General features: G+C 39.2%; 1 protein-coding gene across 1 annotated transcript in view; it reads right to left on the bottom strand.

The window, feature by feature from the left end:
• Window positions 1-20,855, bottom strand: part of WRN (WRN RecQ like helicase) — a 100,443-nt gene that overhangs the window by 34,498 nt on the left and 45,090 nt on the right. Inside the window, exons 18-22 of the mRNA XM_075262230.1 lie at window positions 14,911-15,085; window positions 13,698-13,879; window positions 12,456-12,557; window positions 10,029-10,121; window positions 5,359-5,500 (exon numbers count right to left, since the gene is read on the bottom strand). Coding sequence (XP_075118331.1) covers window positions 5,359-5,500; window positions 10,029-10,121; window positions 12,456-12,557; window positions 13,698-13,879; window positions 14,911-15,085 — 694 coding nt within the window. The remainder of the gene's footprint in view (window positions 1-5,358; window positions 5,501-10,028; window positions 10,122-12,455; window positions 12,558-13,697; window positions 13,880-14,910; window positions 15,086-20,855) is intronic.

Genomic DNA, 20,855 nt, shown 5'->3' with positions numbered 1-20,855 from the left:
GTTATGCAAATGAGTCTCCAGACAGCAAAGGGGGCGTTCCCCTGTGCTGCTTCAAAACTCTTCAGTGACGCCCTCCATTGTCTTTTCTGCCTCTTCTCCCGCGTCACTGCACTTCTGCATCCAAAAACTACATGCGCTGTTGCCCATTTTCATATAATCCATTTAAGTGGTACATCTTTCAAGTCAACAAAACTGTGTAAAAGTAAGAAATTGTCCCCATCCAGAGTCTGACACCAGTAAATTCAATATTAAAGTCAGCCAGTAGAGGACATTATTCTGAACACTATCATACCATTAGATAGTCGAATAGATGCACCATTTCCTTTATAAGAACAAAACGGCAAAAGTACAGGGGTTGACTAAAATAACAAGAACACCCCTATATTTACAAAGTTCAGTTTCACTCTTTCTCACACACCTGCTACCTCTGGTATTGCCCCTTTTTTATTTCATCATGTAGCTTGTTGCTGCTGATAAACTTTTTAATTCTCCTGTTTTAATAATCTACTTGTTTTTGGGGCATAATATGCCGGAACTCTGAAGAGGACTAATTGTTGGCATGGTGTTGCTGAGTGGATGGGTTTGTCAAGGTTCTGTGACCACACTTCAAGATGTAAAGACAGGCAAAACATCCGCAGACAGTCGCTGTGGTCCAAAGTCAAAGCTTGATGTGAGGAATAGAAGAGCACTTTATGGAAATTCAGCAAAACTATGGCCTATTGCTTGAATCTCAAATCAACAGTGACAAAGCCTGTGTGACTAAGAAAAAGGGAGCATTACCAGTAATGGCAGGTGACCAAATAAAAATAGGGGTTCTCCTTGTTATATGGTGTTCTCCTTGAGGATGCCACCCCTGGGCTTCCTTCCTACGTTGGGTCTTGGAACTCTGACTTCGCCACTAGTCTGCTTCCTGACTATTGGAGTAAATCTTTCCCCCTCACTCACAAAATGGCCTTGCCCTGCAGTGCGCAGGAGAGAAACTTCAAGATCCTCTCCCGTTGGTACAGGTGTCCAGACCTCCTTCACAGGATCTTCCCGACCGTTTCTGATAGATGTTGGCCCTGTGGCACTGAGAGGGGCACCATGCTCCATATATGGTGGGAGTGTAATGTCCTCCGTCCCTTTTGGGATGCGGTTTTCTCTCTGTATTCTAAGGTATGTGATCATCCTGTCACCCCGTCGCCTCAGGAGGCCCTCCTTTCGGTCCTCCCTGGTAAAATTTCTGAGATCAAGAAGGACCTCTTGCGACATTTTCTTATGGCCGCCAGGTCTGTCATTCCTAGGAATTGGCGCAGTACTGCCCCGCCTACTATGCTTGAATTCCTACAGGAGCTTGTCCTTATTAGGAGAATGGAGGCTCTTGTTGAGGAGGACTCTCTGTCTTCCTCCAGGTTTGACAGTGCCTGGCTGCCCTGGCTTACGTTTCAGGACTCCAATGCTTTTTCCTCCTCTTTCTCATGATTTTGCCTTTCTGGTCTTCCTCCTCCCTATCTCTTATCTCTCCCATGGTTCCTCTGTCTTTGTGTCCGTCTTGTCTTGTTACTACATCCCCCTATAGTTGTCTTTTCCCCGATGTTCCATCTGTCCATTGTTGTTCTCTGTTGTTCCTGAGTTGTTACTTTACGAGTACATTTGCCTTGCTTGATGCATTATATTATTATTGTATTATGATATGTATGACTGATCTGGGGCTACTGTTTAGCTCCTGTTACTGTGAGGCTTGCGAGCCTCAGCTGTTTCTGTGTTTTTCTTATATTTCTGTTTCCCCCTTCCCTTGTATTTGAAAAATCCTCAATAAAATTTGATTAAACATAAAAATAGGGGTGTTCTCGTTATTTTGTCCATCCCTTGTGAGACTGTTCTCAGCATAATGAGAGGTACAATGCACTGACACTGGTTTGATATACTGTTTCCTGGTGAAAGACTCATTTTAAATGTCCCTCAGTTCCAGTGCCACTGCTATGGTTCTAGCCACTCTGAAACACTCTAGACTGCAACAAGTGAGGCAACATTTATAATTCACATGACTGCTATAGCCAATCACAGGTAGTCTTAGCAGTCATGTGTACATGTGTGGCATATGACCACTGAAAGAGGTATTATTTGCAGAATTCACATGAATGATGAATTTGACATCAATGCAGGATGAGCAGAGATCAGAATGAAAAGATTTCTAAATGAAGAGTGTAGTCTTCCTTATAATTTATTTTACAGGTCTCATACCAAGTTTTGTTAAAATATTGCTCAACCGCGTTGAGCACCCGACCACTGCTTTGTGGGTTTCCGTCTTCTGCTGACAGGAGACGAAAACCCGACATTCAGTGTCCGTCCGTGAGCGTCTTCTGCTCTCTGCGGCAAAACCGGTTTTGGTTTTTAACTGGACACAAAGTCCTGCATGTCCGACTTCGTGTCCGGTTAAAAAAATTAACAAAAACGGTTTCGCTGCAGAGACCAGAAGACGCTCACAGGCGCTCACTTTGTAAACCCATTCAAATAAGTGGGTTTGAAAACTGCCTACTGGTTTCCGTCTCCTGTCCAGTTTCTTGGGCAGGAAACAGAAACTTGCAAAGCGGAGACCGGGCGCAGGTGTGAACACGCCATAATTCCTTTTTCACCTCTTAGCGTAATATGCATCTTCTCATTTAGGCTGGTTTCACACAACACAAAAATATAACAATATTGAACCAGTGTAGAAACCCACATTTTCTTACTTGATAATTTTTAGCATTACTACAATCTTCTGCCAATGAGGTTTCACCTACATAGTAATGCAATGTAATGCATTTGTTGCAAAATCCTCCATATAATCTAAACTGCTGCTGCAACTAAATATCCTACTATCACATCAATAAAAGCCTATACAGGCAAAGTAAACAAACACAGCTATAGATGCAAGCTGATGACCGGAAAACAATCTAATCAATTACCATCCAATAATGGCTTATTAAAGAAAAACTCTACAATTACATGTGAACAGCTGTATAAAGGTGAAAGACTTCATGTTTCTTATAGGTTTCTAGTGATGGGTCTTAGCATTTTGGTATAGGAGGGAAAATTACTAAATGCCAGTTGATGCTTCAATAGTGTGGGTTTTATTCCAACACACGATGAACAACAGCATTTGCTAAGTTTCGTTTTGTAAATGCTGTTGTAGACCTGTTGTATGTGTTGTAGAGCTGACTAGGAGGTGCATATTGCAAATTGAGATGCTATTTTGCACTATGGTGACACAGAATCATATAATATATTAAATATGGGGTGGCTTCTCCGATGTACTCAAACACACAGATACATTTGACAAATAAATCACTGGGCCCCGAAAAACTGCTGTTATCATCTGTTGTTCATCATTTCAACACACTATTAGACTAAGCTGTCTCTCTTGCCCTTTTCTCTAAAGTACCAACCTTAAAGACATCAGTGCAGACTTACTTTAAGGAATAGCAATAATTACCAGTCTTGGATACATGCCGGGTTTCCAGTAAAGCCCTGAACTTTTTATACAGTAAAATAGTTCAATCAGACTTCCCTATGACAAATACTAAAAACATGGAAAATCTACCAGAAGGTTCCTGTTTTGTTAGCACTACATTTATTTCAGAAGTCAGTTGCATACAACAAGCTTTGAGAGTAAGGTCCCACGTTGCGAAAATGCAACTTATTTTGTTGCATTTATTTAAACCAAATCCAAGAATGGCTGCAAAAGGAATAGGAAATATATAGGAAGCTCTTATACTTCTGCTTTTGCTCAATCCATTCCTGGCTTCGGTTCAAAAAGATGAAATAAAATCTGCAAAAAAAAAAGCTTTGTTTCTGCAATGTGGGGCTTCAACCTTAGAAAGGTTTTTAAAGTACACAAATGGGTATGGTTAAAGAGGCTCTATCACTGGGAAAAGTCATTTTTAACTAATCACATCATAGGCTTTAGAAAGGCTATTTCACACCTACCTTTAATATGTAGATTGCCTCAGTGATTTCTGAATAAGTCCGTTTTTATTCATATGCTAATGTGCTTACAGCCAGCACAGGAAGTTCTCAGCAGCACTCGTCTCTCCTCTTATCTCCTATTGTGTGTGTGGATGCAGGAAGCGAGTCATCAGCAGCAGCAGCCTGTGCTGTGCTCATAGGAAACAACAGGAGAGGAGTGCACGATGTATCAAGCATATGGATAAAAACAAACTTATTCAGACACTACTGAGGCAATTTACATACTAAAGGTAGGTGTGGAATAGCCTTTCTAAAGCCTATGCAAGGATGTGATTAGTTAAAAATGACTTTTCCTAGTGATAGAGCCCCTTTAAGCGAAATCTAATGATATACCCAGTAGAAATGCTCAGTATAAAAGTGAGAGTCTCACATCCTGTATGGACTGTTCCAGCCAAACATGTCAATTATATCACACTTCTGCTGGTGAATAGACAGTTCCTGTCACACAGCTATAATGAAGAAGCCCACAATTCAGTTTTCCTAAAAATATACTCAGTCTCTTAGATTATTTAGAACATTGAGGGAAGGATATTTATACTGTCCCCAATAAATTGCACTCTCTTTAACTGCCCATGTTAGACTTAGATTTAACAGTTGAGAACAGAGAAAGAACAATATAAAAACCAAAATTATATCTGATCAGAAGCAGAGAAGATGCTAGATTGCAGGGATAGGAGTACTGTGTACAGTACATATAAGAAGCCTGGGGTGTAAAAAAACAAAAAACAATCAGGTGATCGGTACAGGGGTGGGGGAAAAAGTTTTTGCTAGACTTCTTTAAGAATGGAAATCACAAATCATTTGAATGTTGTATATATAGAATACTTGACTTCAGGTATACGGTGCTGTAGGGGCTGTTAGGCTATGTTCACACTACTGTCAGGTTCTCGGCTGTGAAAAACAGACAAATCAAAGAGTTTTTAACAGACATTTTGAATCTGTTCTGTGTCTGTCTGTTTTTGCCCGCTGAGTGATATCTTTTCCATCCATTTTTAATGGAATCTTAAAAAACAAACAAACAATGAAGTGCATCAGTTCTTTTTTTCCCCAACGCATTGATCCATTTTTAACAGACTTAAATTAGATGTCAATCTGATTTCACATCTGGTAGAAACTAACCCATTTGCTTCAACTGGATCTGTGTGTCCATCAAAGCAAACACAAACAATGTCATTTTTTTGCAGTTTTATTCTGTCCGTCAAAAAAACCAAACAAACAAAAAAAAAAAACGGACATATAAACACGTTCATTTACTCTCAATGCGGCAGGCTTGTAATATTCATGTAGTTTGCTGCAGACAGTGCACAGTGTCATTAGGCTCAATATGGGCATCATGTGCTATTGTAAAATACTAAAGTATTGTATACTTACTGAGCCCCGGAGAAATAACACAGGAACACCAGTTCCAAATTTTTCCCCTAAAGCATCCACTGCAGATAATAACTGGAAGGCTTGCTGACCAAAATCTTGGAGACTGTCTTCTTGATCAGTAATTGAAATATTGTGACTTAATCTAAAGGAAAAAAGAAAAAAAAAAAAAAGTGTGAATAGAGGAAAAACATTTTTGTAATACAGTGCAAGAAAAGTCCTTAAAGGGGTTGTCCCATCACAAGGATCCTATCTATACTGCTTGTTATTGTGAATGTAAGACTTTTCCTAAATACACTGCTTCAGTAAAACTGCTTTGTTTGTCCTCTATCTTACTTTATTCAATTCTTTGTGGCCATAGCCCTGACTTATCTGCTCATGAGTCCAGTGATGTATCTGCTGCTCTCAGGGGGGAGGGAGGAGGGGCTAAGTGCAGGGGAGCGAGCCTGTGTTTCTAGCTATTCCTGTGTCTACATCATGTGACCTAGATTCCTGTTAGCAGATAGGGGAGAGGAGCTGCTTTCATTTCTTCTGTTCTCCCAGTTATCAGGCTAGCTAATTCAATTGTGTTCATTATGGCAGAGACAGGCAGTCTCTGTATGTAACACAGAATGGAGTTGCTGCTGCCTGTACTTCATAGTCCAAAATGGGTGGGCGGAGCTACACGGGAATTTGGGGGCGGAGCTAAACAGCAGGTTGATTGTGAAACCCCGCCCACCAAATGATGCAAGAAACCAGGAGGAAAGAAGATTTTACAGCAGTAAAGACTGGTGAGTATGTGAGGTGGGAATACCCCTTTAAAGGGTTTCCTATGCTTTGCTCTAATCGGAAAGCCAAGTAGATTCCTGTAATGGCTGATACAAAGCCTATACATGGCTAACCCTAATAAACTAAATGTTGAATAACCTGCCACCAGCCAAATGAATTCTACTGACAGGACCTAGTATTAGAAGATAGTTATCTTGCATTCGTGAACAGAACAGTACGATGTTGTGTGACTGATAAAGCAAGCTCATGGTCTTTAAAATCTGAAAATCTGTCAAAATGAATAGGCTTGCTGAGCCTAAAAAACACAGTATAAGACAATCTAGAATGAATACAACCCACATGTGTAGGGTAAATAGGTTAAGTGTCTGTCAGTAGTGAATTGGTTATAAGTAGAGATGAGCGAGTACTGTTCGGATCAGCCGATCCGAACAGCACGCTCCATAGAAATGAATGGATGCACCTGGTACTTCCGCTTTGACGGCGGCCGGCCGCTTAACCCCCGCGTGCCGGCTACGTCCATTCATTTCTATGCGAGCGTGCTGTTCGGATCGGCTGATCCGAACAGTACTCGCTCATCTCTAGTTATAAGCCTATTCACAGTACCTTGTAGAGGTGTTTCTATAGTCTCTAAATACAACTCTTATTCATCTTTGGAGTCCAATTTTCACGTTAATTGCAATTTTTGATATATACTTTTCACTGATTTGTATGTAAATTAGGGGAAAAGTGCTTTATCCTGGAATCTAGAGCTGTGACCAAAACCCCGACAAGTTTAGGCACTGTCCCAAAGAACTTTCCCTTCATTTGCATAAGAATAAAACTGCCATGTCTATTTTGTGCATGATGCAAACAACTTAAAACTTATTCAACAGGTATTTTTCACTAGTTCTGTTAAACCACAGAGAAGTAGTCATCTTTCAATCTAGGCCAGGGGTAGGCAACCATCAGAACTCCAACTGCCAGCAGGTATACCTGCTCTGCTGTTCTTGGAACGCCCATGGAACTGAATGGAGTATGTTGGGAGTTGTAGTGTCACAGCAGCTGGAGTGCCGAAGGTTACTAACCCCTGATCTAAGCCATCAAGAAGTGCTGGTGGTGCATAACAATATGGGCCACCAGTCTTATCAAAACTTGACATGGAAATTCAGCTTTACTAATGGTATCTCTTGCTACCAAAAAGCTCAAATATCTTAAATGAAATACTTCAATGAGAGGTTTGGGGGTGTAATAAATAAATAGTCAGGACTCAATTTAGCATCCTGAAAGTGGGATCTTCAGTAGATAAAGATTGGTGCTTGTATCCCAATCATTTACAATGAAATCTAGTTAGGGCTTCATTTACGGTTACATTTTTAAAAAATAATAATACATACTTATTAAGAAAAGATTAAGTGTTACAAACAAGTAATGGCACATAGTACAAGATACATATATGCAACAGAGCAAAAAAAAAAACAGTCATGATAATACATTGAAAAAGAACAAACTCATTTAGTATGTCTAGCTCTTTCCGTATAGCTGCCTGAAGTCCCGCTGGAAAATTTGCCTTGATTAAGTGTTTTGGGTCTGCGGTAAGCTGAATTTCCAGATAGGGTATGGTTTGTGAGCTCCACTGAAAGGGCGCGGTGTCCTTAATATGTTGAATATAGGCCGGAGACAGGCCAACTCCCAAAATCTGTGATTTGGATTCATTGAACTTGTAGTAAGTCAATGCTCCAAAATCTGTCATGGTCTGGGACACAGTGTTGAGAATATTATCAGTATATGATAAAGATAACAACTCATCATCTGCAAATAGGTTAATTCTAGGGTCCGGCTGACCTAGTTTAACACCAACTATGTCAGGATGTGTTCTGTTACGGTTCCATTTTATACTCGCAGTCTCCCATCATAAATTAGTTGTCGATTGTCTAGTCTCCAGCAAGCAGCAGCAATAATCTGGCTGTCTGCCCAAGGCAATCACTAATGTGACACCAACAAAATGAGCACATTATTACATGTATGGAAAGAGTCCAAGAATAGCACATTAGCTGTAATTTAACATTTATATCAAATTAAGTAAAAAAAAAAGGTCAGCATAATGACTTACACAGAATACACAGCTTATAGCAGTGTATACCCTACTGCACCCTTTAATGGGGCTCTTTGACTTGCCAATGATGATAGAAAGGTTGGTGATCTTGCCTCCCCTTCTACTCAGAAAATAAGTTGATCACACAACATGCTGCTGTTATCTGTGGAGGAACTTAACAGTAGTTGTTCTATTTCTATATATTGCCACAATAGTGTACAACAATTTGCATGTGATAAGGGTGCACTTGTGTCCTCCAGAGTTACAGTCATTCTTTGGACTGGCGTATTCATGGAGGTCCTGACATAGGAATATCTCACCCTAATATACTTAAAGGGGTATTCCCATGTCAATGAGTTATCTCCTGATACATGTAGTGTCCCTGCCTGATGACCCAGCTACAATACGAAAATCATGGCTGGATTCCAGACAAGTCCCAGATCATAGAAAGTTTCTGCATTAGTGGTCTTTTCCATTGGCAAACGATCAAGACAACACTGTCATCACTAAGAAAGTTAGAGAAAATCTTTAAAACTTTGCAGAATATTTTATTACTTATATTTGTAAAAATGTTTAACTTTTAATTATCTACAAATATAGAAATGATTATGTACATGGGAATACCCCTTTAAGTATCCGTAAACAGAGTAGTCTATAAGACAGTCTATCTAAGCTAGGGATGCATAAGTTACATACCCCATTGCCATTCTGAGTGGTCATAAGCCATGATGACGCAGACCTACTGTATTTATTTGGTTCTGATTGTTCTCTGCTGTGTCTTTTTTTTAATGTTAAGAAAGGAATAATGACAAGAAAAGAAAACAACTAATGTCCAATTAAATAGTATTAGGCCCATAATGTAATAAAAGTTTTTAGGGTCCTTTTACATGGGCAGATGCCTAATCCTAAAATGCTGCAGACAACTATCATTTTTAGAGCTGCATAAAAGATGAGATCAGCCAACAAACTTATTTGTCAGCAAATTGGTGCCATGTTTACATGGGGCAATGATTGGAATTTATCAGTGCAGCTCACTATATGTAAACATTACCAAGAGCTGTGCTGTCTTGTCTGGGCACTAGTGATCTGCAAGGATCCACTGTGTAAGACTCCTGTAAATCTAATACTGATGGTCTATCCTAAGGATAGGCCATCAACATTAGAAACCAGATAACCCCTGATCATGGGGTCAGTAACCAGACTCTGTCCACTGGGTCTGTTCTCTATACATGTTTGGGTGTCTGCTGATTGCTGGGTGCGATACCTGCTAATCCAAAGAAATTGTATTTAGATAGGAAAACCCTTTTAAGGCCAGGGCCACACATTGTAAAAATGCTGCATTTTGGCTGCAGTGAAAAATGCTGTGTTTTACATTACCTGCAGAGTGGATGACATTCTGGCCCACAAATTGCAGAGAAAAAAAAAACTCCTGAGTGTTTTTGCAAATTGCAGCATGTCCGTACGGCAGTGCTGGAGTTTTCCTTATAGGTAACGCAAAAGCAGAAAGTCCACAGAGGAAAAACTGCGGGCTTTCTGTGAATAACAATGCAAAAAAATAAGCCGATGTCTTTCCACCGTTGTCTTTTTTGTCTGTGGCTTGCTTTGCGGGATATTACCCTAAAGTATTTCACACTACAGCAGAGAGCATGCAGCACAAAATTATTCAGCTACGATATCTCTGCAGATAAGAAAAACAGCTGATTACCTATGCTTTTACACTTTGTCTTTGACTTTTTTTTTTTTTAAATTCAGAAAGACCCTTTAAGAATCTAACATTTTTCAGAAATAGCAAAAATGTGAAGTTGTCGATGAATGAGCCCCAATGAATCTTTACCTGGTCTTGCAGTTATCACAACATTTTTCCGTTCCCATGATACCAGAAGAGACCTTGCGGAGTTGTTTGTCTTCAAAATGAGACAAGATGATCCTACACGAGGGAACAATATGAGGTAAATACAAAAGAACAAGAATTTACATGTTAAATTGAATGAAGACAACAATGGGCTAAAATTATCTTCATTAATTTAATCTTGAGGGACACAATTATTTGGCTTTGTTTAATTCACAGACAGTGATGTCATTCTTGGAGGAAAAAAACATACAGGTCTATATACTAAAAGAAGTTTCAAAATTTGGCACAAAAAACCAACTGTCTCTGCAACAATCTGATTTTGAACATCAAAAAGTTCAGAGTAATTTAATCGCAACATATTTTAGGTGAGGACTACATTGGCCAAACATGATACTGGTGGTCAGGAAATACTGTTTCTAGATGCCACCAATCAAAATTGGTTTCCATAGAGGATTGAAACTCCACCCGATGTCAAATGGATATAACTCATTGAAAGCGACTTTAAAAGTTTAACCCCGAGGTAACAGGGTTAAGCAATAAGCATAACTGCCCTAAGGTCAAGATGTCTACAGAACTGCTGTCAGGATGTCAGAAGCTTTTGAGTTTTGACCCTTTAGTGACTGTCCAGTTTTACAGCTTAATGCCCAAACCTTTTTTTGTGTTTTTCCGTCATCACATACAAAGACCTACAACATTTTTTATGTGAGAGTGTTTAAAGAGGACTATGTCCTTTAACACTGGTGGCGCTATATACTGCTGGAAATCTGATAGTGTGCTGAATTCTAGTGGTACCGATATTTCTGCAACTGGGGCAGACACCAGCAAAGCCAACAGCTGCTGTCATCCATCACAGGATTAGAGCAATGGACATTAAATCACAGATGCAGACGGAGCCCCATGTGTTGGTGGTCCATCTGTATTCACCCCAAGGTATATATAAAAAAAAAACGAAAAAAAAACAAAACAAAAAAACACAAGCTTTCTTCTATAAATTTGTGAAAGCAGGACTTTTTTTCTTCTGTTGCAAAAGTAAACAAACATGAAGGAAAAGTGTCCGTCATCTTTACTACATTAGTGTCAATGCAGGCAGGAACCCAATGGAGGGAACTCCATCTGCATCTATCATTTGAGGTCCGTTGCTCTCATCTTGTGAATGACAGCAACAACGGTAGTGTGAACTTACCCTGTTTTTTTAATTTTTAGTTTGTAGATTTTTTTTTTACTTGATTTTCTATATATGATTATGGGGCTGCCATTGTAGCTGTGCTTCTCCATATTGCACTGTTAACATCATTTATTGATATGATTTACAGCATAGTCATGGCCATAGGCAGCAACAGTCCAGAGCCAACTCATTGAGGTGTATGGGATAGTTTTCTAGACATGTTCTGTGGAGGGGGTGGAATGAGAAAAGTTGTGACATCATCTATTTTCAGTAATAAATGTGATGATGCATATTAATTGATGTTATAAATAGGAGTTATCTTCTATTGCAATACTGGCTGTGTTGGAAATGAGGTGACTGCTGCAAAGATCTACAAAACTGCAGGCTACAGTACTTTAGGTAGGCAGGTAAAAATATATACATACTGACATGGAAAATGAAAAATATAATTAGCAAAAGATCTTAATTCTTATGGCCCAGATTTCTATTTGTGGTTACAACTAGATACAAGAGTAAACGTTGCACATCTGCCGTAGTTTGGGTAAAATTTTTCAACCTGCTGGACACGTGGATGTGGATTCTCTTAAAAGGGACTATGGCTTATATCCCAAAAATGTGTGTCCGAAAAGGTGGTAGAAACATAGACGAGAGAGTCTAAATATAAGCCAGATTTGTCATCCAGCATCAACCACTGTGATAAATCTGTCACTTTTCAAACTGTCTTAAGTTCGCACTGTTGAACCATTATTAAATCTGGGCCAATATGTTTAATATAAAAACTTTGAAATGTTTAAAAAGTAGGTTATTTTCAGTGACAGGGTTCCTTTAAATATATGAAATAAATGGAGCTACTGTATGCAGATAGAAAATATTTGGTCGAGTTGCAGTGCTTAACAAATGTTATTGCTCCTTTTTTTTTTTGAGGATTGGTTGGGTTCATGGCAGTTACAAAGTAATGATATTTCCCAGAGATATGTCTCCCTCTTTTTTTATGGTGGCCTCTTTGAATTCAACCAATGCCAAGTCCTTGTTTAGTTACAAACAGAATAGATACATTTGTCATACTGAAATAAAGATCTTACAGGCAGCACAAACAATACCTAGAATGTGAAGACAGCAGAATTTAATACTGGGTGTGCCAATCATGTGCATATAGATATCTCTATTATAATTTAGAATTAGCCTATGAAAGAAACACAGTGAACAAAAAGTGTACACCAGGCAACTCAAAAATTGGTTCATACTTCCGCCTGCAACTGCTTGAATTAAGGTATTTTTCCATCTTTGATAACATTTTCAATTTGTACTGTCGAAAATCTTCCTTCTTGATCTCATTAAGCATTTGCCTAAAAAAACAGAAAAACAAATAACTTTGTAAAGTTCCAACAACATCGCTTAAAGGGGTATTCCTACCAGCATAACCAAATTTGTAGATAATTAAAAGTTAAACATTTTTGCAAATAAGTAAACAATTTGCAGAGTTTTAAAGATTTTCTCTAAATATCTTGTGGTCACAGTCTTGTTGTCTTAATTGGTTGCCAGTGGATATGACCATGAACGCACAGCTTTCCTAATGTCAGAAAATCAGCCATGATTTCCTTACTGTGGCCGGGATATCTTCTCATACATGTAGTGACCCCGCCGATAACCCAGCTACAATAAGAAAATCATGACTGAGTACATGACAAGTCCCAGACCATAGAAAGTTACTGCATCAGTTACTGTGACCATTAAGATGGTCAGAGAAAATCTTTATAACTCTGCAGGACTTTTCTCTCCTAAATTTTTGGGTAGAAACCCAGTAGACAACATTATCATACGCGAGTTTCCGTAGGTAACCACTTTTTAAGTGGACTGGAATTCTATTTTCAGGCCCCCAAGTGGACCCGAAGAACGGAAACCCAAACGATAATGTGAACCTAGGATTAGATTGTTTACTTGCCCCAAATGACCAGCTGTTGCCTCTTAGAAGGCAGGCCTACACAGAGGTTTTTATTTCTCTGCTGTTATATTGGGATCGAGCGGAGTTTGGTCCATTCTATGCAATGCAGACTTTTAGGTCACATTATTATTATCATCTGCTGCCATTTATCATACCATACTATGAGAAACCTGTAACTGTGTTAAGTGTCCTGTCTGAATTATCAAAAAAAAACCTCTTGTGAACAAATTATTTAAAAAATAAATTACTTTGCAATTATTATTTCCTTCACTGAGTATTTTTTTTATAGGGACACTTTATGTGAACACCAAACTTTCAAATATCCCCATAGGAGCCTGTGTTTTTCTGCCTTAACTCATAATAGGAGCCATACAGCAAGACTCCTGTATGGCGCATGACAGGTCAAATGGGACAAAGACCTTACGCAGGGACACGGGCTAATTTATTCTGCTGTCAAATTTTTACCAATTGTTACTTGTGTGTTGTTTTCAATGGTGAAATGTGAAAATAAAGTATTATCTGCTATATCAATATTTATACTTACCTGTTAAACTTCATATCTGTGGGAGCCCAAAGAACATGACAACTGCTAGGAAGACCATCTCTACCAGCTCTGCCAATTTCTTGATAATAGGATTCCATTTCCTTAGGCGCTCCATAATGAATAACTTTACGAATATCTGGTTTATTGATACCCATGCCAAATGCCACAGTAGCCACAACACACTGGGTAGTGAAGAAGTCAATGGTTAACATTACTAAACAAGCTTCAGTTTGGAAATATTAAAATATATTGAATTGAACAAATGAAACTGCTTAAAGGGCTTCTCCCATCTCAGTCTTTCTCCAGGCTGCATGCAGTGTCTCCTCTTCTCATTTCCTGGATGTCTCCTCCCTCTTGCAAAACGGCTGGAGAAGTCTCACAACATTTATACAGATGAGTTAATATTGCAGATTCTTGTACAGAAGGACTCCATGTTTTCTGTGTATTTACATAGAGAGATAACAGACCAGGCTTTATCAGCAAACTGTAATTAGCTGAATGGATTGTCCTGCCGACACTGAGTAAGTGACCTCACTTGTCCTATCTATCTCCCAAGTCAGTGGTTATAGCAATGCAGTGTAAACAATGGGAGGAATAAATTCACATAACAGGCAAACAAAGCAGAATTTCTAAAGCAATATATTTAGAAAAAGTCTTCAATTTACATAAGATAGGATCCTTGAGATGGGAGAACCCCTTTAATATATTGGGAAAAAAAAATGTGGAAGAGAGAAACACATCACCTGAACCTCATTCTCCATACATAATTATGCAGAATACACAGAAGACACAGTACTGGCTTCAGACATTAGGGACACATCTGAATGAGCGTGCTCAACTTTTTGTGCATCTCCCATACAGATTTTTTTTTTAAGACTGCAGATCTGTTACCAAACTCCCACCACAAAATTCTTCCTTATTACTGCTATTTAATGTTGCAGGGTAGAGGATGGATCTTCCCCAATCTAGTGATCAGTGGTGATGCCATCGGTTATGGACCCACCAATTTAACATTTGTCACATATTCTGTTAATGTGAATAAATGTAACTGGTTAATAAAAACTTTATTAAGGATTTCTATACTTTTTGAATGAACACACAAGTCACAGCCATGTAACAATTGTTATGCAACAAAAACATTAACCAGACCCAAGTTTATGAGTACTTTTCAAACAAAGAGGCTAAGCCTGTTCACATGAAAACCAAACAGTACCTGTATTTCATCTCGCATAAAACGATGATGTACATCTCTCCTAGCTTTGATTCCCATACCAGCATGATAAGTATCACATAAAATGCCCAGCTTGGTCAAATCTCCAGTAACCTGTTCTGATATTCTTCTGGAGGGGCAGTAGACAATAGCAGCACCTTCAAATTCCCAGCCAGGCCTATAAGTAGAAATAAAGATTTAAAATGAAGAATTTTCATTTTATATGTCACACGTGTATCAGTCTTTACACAGCTTAAAAGGGTTGTGGTTGGTAAAATAAAATAAGATAATCACTGCGCTAACTTTCCTGCTACAGTGCTTCCTGGGTTATTGCAGTTGTCACCCACCACAGCTATTGACTGGTTTAATGGTCATTTTCAGTGCATGAAAAGCCCAAGAGTAAGAACAGCAGGGACCCAGGAAATGTCAGAACTGCAGCAGTGGGAGACTGGTCAGGTTTGTATCACCTCTTTTCTTTTCATGCCTTTGTAAAAAAAAAAAAAAAAAAAAAAAAAAAAAATACTGCCCACACAATGTATAATCAATCAATGTAAAAGTCCAGGTTCAATACGAGGTGTTCTTACTGGACTTCAACATTTTTGTTCCTATTCCTGATCATATGGTCAGTATCTTAGAGGATAATCATAAACCATTTGCAAACAACTTCTGTTAGTGGTGCCTAAATTTAGAGGTCTACTAAGACTATGGTCACACCTGCGCACGAGCACTGTTCAGAGGATTCCATCTTCCCTGCAAGCAGGACTTTTCTCTCTGCTTTTTTGGGGGCAGAAACCAGGCGGACCACATTATAGTCTATGGGGTTCGCGGGTAACCGCTTTTTAAGCAGATTGGGTTTTCCATTTTTGTGTCCCCAAGCGGACACGAAGAACAGAAACCCCAATACAGATGTGAACCTAGCACAAGGCTCATTTAATACTGCGTTCTGCAGTAAAAGTACATTTTCACGGTTCCGACTGTAACACATCCACGCATGGCACTGTGTATTTTGCTGCATTATTTCATACAAGAAAAATGCCATTTCTGAGATAGGCCAGCTAATAGGACATCCTTTTGACCAGCTATAGTTAAATGGGGGTTTCTAGACTTGGAGCTTTACTAGTGCATATAACAAAAATGGCACTGAAATGCGGTGCGAAAACAACCTAATAAGTTTGGTGCGAGCACTCAGCAGAAAGGATGTTTGTGGAGCAACATTTACAAATTTTTATTTAAATAAATAGAAAACTGTGATTGTAAAGGATAACCAGTCTCACAGCACATATCTACCCTGCATATTTAGGCACAGAGGAAGAGGCACAGGGGACACACATTGTCTAAAGGGGTTGTGCCATGAGAAGTATTTATCCTCTATTGGCTATTTCTGGTGCTTCCACCGAAGTGAACTGGTGTGTGCCTCCATCCCATGCTACAGGGGCACCCCTGCATTCCACCTGGCTGTGTGAAAAAGGAAACCCGACACGAGAAGTGACCACCGCCCCCTATTATTTGGGGTAGAGTGAGTTCTTAATCCACAGGTAGTTCTTAAACAATTATGAAAAATGTTTGTAGACAAATTAGATAATAAAACTCTCCGACAAATACAAATAAAAAAAATTATTGATAATTTAATAATTTTTACTAAAATTTATTACACCAATTATTTAGCAAAACTTGTGGGAAAGAAATTAAATTGTATAACTAGATGCGCACCAATCAGGAGTAAAATCGGTGGTGCACAAATTAAATGGCAAAGCTTGTGGTGCAGAAATGATGTTTAATCAGTTTTTATTGAAAATCTTACTATATATAACAGGGAAGAAAAAACAATGAGTCAAAGCACATAGAGGTGTGCAAGCCTCAGAAACACGAAAAAGGTGCTTAATAACCAAAAAAGGTTGACACCTTCAAACCAGCATAAACTGGAGGCTAACAACAGAGGACAGAAGACACAGAAGTACAGGGCAATAAGAACAACATAAGGCAATAAGAACAACAAGCAAGCAGACAAGGGGAAAACACAGTCAGGAAGAGACATACAGGAAAAGAAGGGGGGGGGGCACAACAGAGGGAGGGAAGAATAATCAGCAACCTTCCTCTATGCGAGGGGAAAAAAGGATAGAAAGGTAGTACTCTATCAGGAGAGATGAGAATCAGTCAAATCCTGGACCACCGCCCAAGGACGACAGAGCGCATCAAATTTGGAGGGGTCAGGGGAATTCTCCACCACCACGGCCTCTATTCTTCTCATTAGGAGAAGCTCCTGTAAAAATTTCACCAGAGTGGGCGCAACAGTGCTCCGCCAGTTTCTGGGAATGACGGTTCGGGCAGCCATAACAAAGTGTCGCAGGAGGTCCCTCTTCACCATAGAAATCCTGCCAGGGATAACTGAAAGAAGGGCCAGTTGGGGAGTCACTGTGATGTGGTGCAGAAATTAAATGACATAATTCATTGTACAATAACTAGGAGTAAAATTTGTGGGGTGCCAATAGGGTAAGGGACATCAAATTATAGATGTTGTCCTGGATAAGTTTCCATGACCTATCCTTTAGGTAGAAATTCACTGAGAGGAATAATTTGACAAGATCTCATAAATTCAAAAGTTATCACAGGAGACATCCAAATCTTTTACATTATAAGGTAAATAACTTATTACTATTTAACTTTTAAGAATACAGTCATAAAATGCCAAACACTAATCCCACAATTACAAAAATAACGCAATCGCTCATACCCACAGAGACTAGAAATATCGGTGCAGACAGTATGGTACCAAAACTGTCCGACCAGTCTCTTGGGTGATGTTAAAAACAGTAATAAGCGTCCCAACGTATTTCCCCAGAGAACATTGGTTCACCAGGGGACAATAGGTCAGATAGTCATACCAATACAATAGAGTGATGCAGATGGGGTAAAAAAACACCAAAATTGCCTCAAAACATATATCCCTATACACACTTATTTAATAATAGACTCTTATGTATGTGTATTGTGTATATAGATAATTTGACCTATTCCATTGACATTAGGTGCTGTTTTCCCAAATATGTCAGAAATTTTATGTAGCATTGCTCATGGCTAGTATGCAGGGCTACAAGGAAGGGCAATGCATGCAGATAATATACAAAGAGATGCAATTCAGGCTTTAAAAGGACCGCAGTTTACAGGCATGCAGCCAAAAATACTTGTTGTTAAATACATACAAAGTCCAAAAATGATTAGTCCATGGGTAACAGTATATGAGCCAGAGAAAGCTGATTCAGACTCAAAGTTCAATAAAAACAGTAATGCAAAGGTAAATGGTGTGTAACCAGAGTATGTTTGCTGTTCAGCACATATAAAGTCCAAAACAAGTGAAGATGATCATATGGTCCATGTATGGTGATGTATGGTAGAGAGATGCCGACTATAGGTGCTTAAACAAGCCAGGTTTACATATCCCCAAGTCACCTCCCTACTCCAAACAGCATTTCTTATGGAAAAATATCTGCCCAGTGGGGGCTGACAGGCGTCCCCTACACCAATCAGCGGTACGGGGTTGCTTCCATTGTCATTCTATAAACAACACGGGGCCATAGACAGTTGGCTTCCTGCTCTGAACCATGGTTGGGCATAGTACTGCAGTTAAATGAGTGGCCTCATAATATACACTGTTGCAGTAGTGATACCTGCCAACTACGCAGACACAGGAATAAAGCATAGGCCATAAAAATCTATTAATGTTATAACCCCTACATGCCTCAAGCAGTCTGGCTTGTGTATTAAAGAAAAAAAAAAAAAAAAAAAGCTTAAAGACTATACAGGTCAGGGAGCCAACTGCTTCCAGCCCTGTTTTGTGAATGGTATGGGTACCAGAAGTGGCATCATAGAATTAATTGGTGTGGGGAACGATATTTATAATTATCCAGGTATGTATGGTCTATCTTAAAACAGTTTTTATACACAATCCAGACTATCACTGAAGTTGGGCAATAATCTTATGCTCCCCCACCTTGTTTCCACTCCTACAAATCTATCATAGACAATCACTAAGTGGGTAATAAAACTTAACTTTTAATAAATAAATAAACTAAAATGGTCTCAAAATTAAGAACCACTCAGCTGTATAAATAATACTAGCAAAAACATAAGTGAAGCAGGTATAAGGTGCTATATTGTACTCAGTTACTCCAAACAACACTCCCAATTGTTTAAAGTGTAACTAAACTTTCAGACAACTTTTGATTTTCTGTCAGTATTTGTCATCAATAAATTTTGTAATATACTGTACTTTATTAACACATTTTGGCTCATTTCTATGAAATCCTGCATCTCTTTATTTTTTCCTTGGCTTCTATACTGACAACCGTTCTCTGTATCTTACTGAATGTTACTGTGTATGCAGTACAGGGCTGTGTGAAATGTAAAGAAAATTAGGGTAGCGGAGGGTCACTACACATAGTTATATCAGTCAACTTCCCACTCCTCCAGGGCCTATATCTCAGTAATCCCTAAAGTGGGCAAAGACTTCTTGCTCTGCCAAAACTACCGGCTAATAATTTTTGTTAAATGCTAACAATTATTTGTGGGTTTTATGCTGACCTGTGAGGCTAGAGATAACACTATGAGAGCCATCCACAATGCTCCTCTCCAGAGTAGTGAGAAAGCCTTCAATTGAGTGAGCTTAGAGTACCTTTTTAGGACCTACATTGGTCCTGGTCCCAACATGCAGAGATAGATCCATTCATCTATATTCCTGCCCTAGGCTACATCCCTCTAACTACTTTATTATCACAAATCGCTCTACCCCAAATTTTCATTTTTAAATCTAGATCCCCTTCTACATCATATACGCCGCCTTCATCCTGACATTAAAGGAGTAGTCCCATCTCAAGGACCCTATCCATACTGCTAGATTTTGTAAATTCAGCAGTTTGCTGCTTCGTTTGCCTGCCATGTGATATTATTACTCCCAATGTGGTTCACATAGTTGTCAAGGCACCCAGACAGTTATCTAATCTTAGGTCGAATCATGTGACTCACTGCTCCCTGGAGCTATTTATTGCCCATCCACCCAGTTTGCTGATAAAGACTTGGATAGTGTCTACTGTATTATCTTTCTATGTAAACACAAAGATAACATTGAGTTTACTGCAAGTCTGTTGAAATCATGGAAAATGTAAGCATTTTCCAACTCTGTGTAATGTAATATACATTAACTTTGGATATTTGATCTGCATGATTACAGATTTCTACTAATCATAATTAGAGATGAGCGAGTACTGTTCGAATCAGCCGATCCGAACAGCACGCTCGCATAGAGATGAATGGACGTAGCCGGCACGCGGTGGGTTAAGCGGCCGGCCGCCGTCAAAGCGGAAGTACCAGGTGCATCCATTCATTTCTATGGAGCGTGCTGTTCAGATCGGCTGATCCGAACAGTACTCGCTCATCTCTAATCATAATGAATAATCTCTCAAGGTAAAGGCAATATCTATATCTACATAGTGTCCTGTGTATCAAACAGTCAAAGCAGCCCACCAGCATACAGAAAGTGAGAAGGGAAGACATCAGGAAAACTTTAAGGGACCAAAGTAGAGGATTCCAAACATAAGGATGCTGCCTACGCAGAAAAAATATTTTTTTCTTATGCCCTGACTAATCACATTACCTAACCATCTCTCTGAACTTGTCTGCTACTCTGCTCTATCCAACTTTAACATTAATCTGCAGAAGTCTAAATATGACCCATAAAGGAATCCTTACTATTCTCAACACAGTAATTGAATGAACCATCCCACGTACTCTGGAGGTGTGCCTATTTCAAATCCTAGAAGAAGACGTTTGAACACACCATACCCAGATTTTCCTCAGAGAAACCCTTAGCTCAAAAACTAAAGTGATTTGCTGGATGGATCTCAGGCCCCCACAGATTCCTACATGGAAACATATGCTTAACACTGTGTTCCCTT

Source organism: Leptodactylus fuscus, chromosome 1 (genome assembly GCF_031893055.1).
Source record: "Leptodactylus fuscus isolate aLepFus1 chromosome 1, aLepFus1.hap2, whole genome shotgun sequence".
Classification (NCBI taxonomy): Eukaryota; Metazoa; Chordata; class Amphibia; order Anura; family Leptodactylidae; genus Leptodactylus; species Leptodactylus fuscus.
The sequence above is the reverse complement of the archived record's forward strand: the minus strand, read 5'-3'. Positions and strand labels throughout refer to the sequence as shown.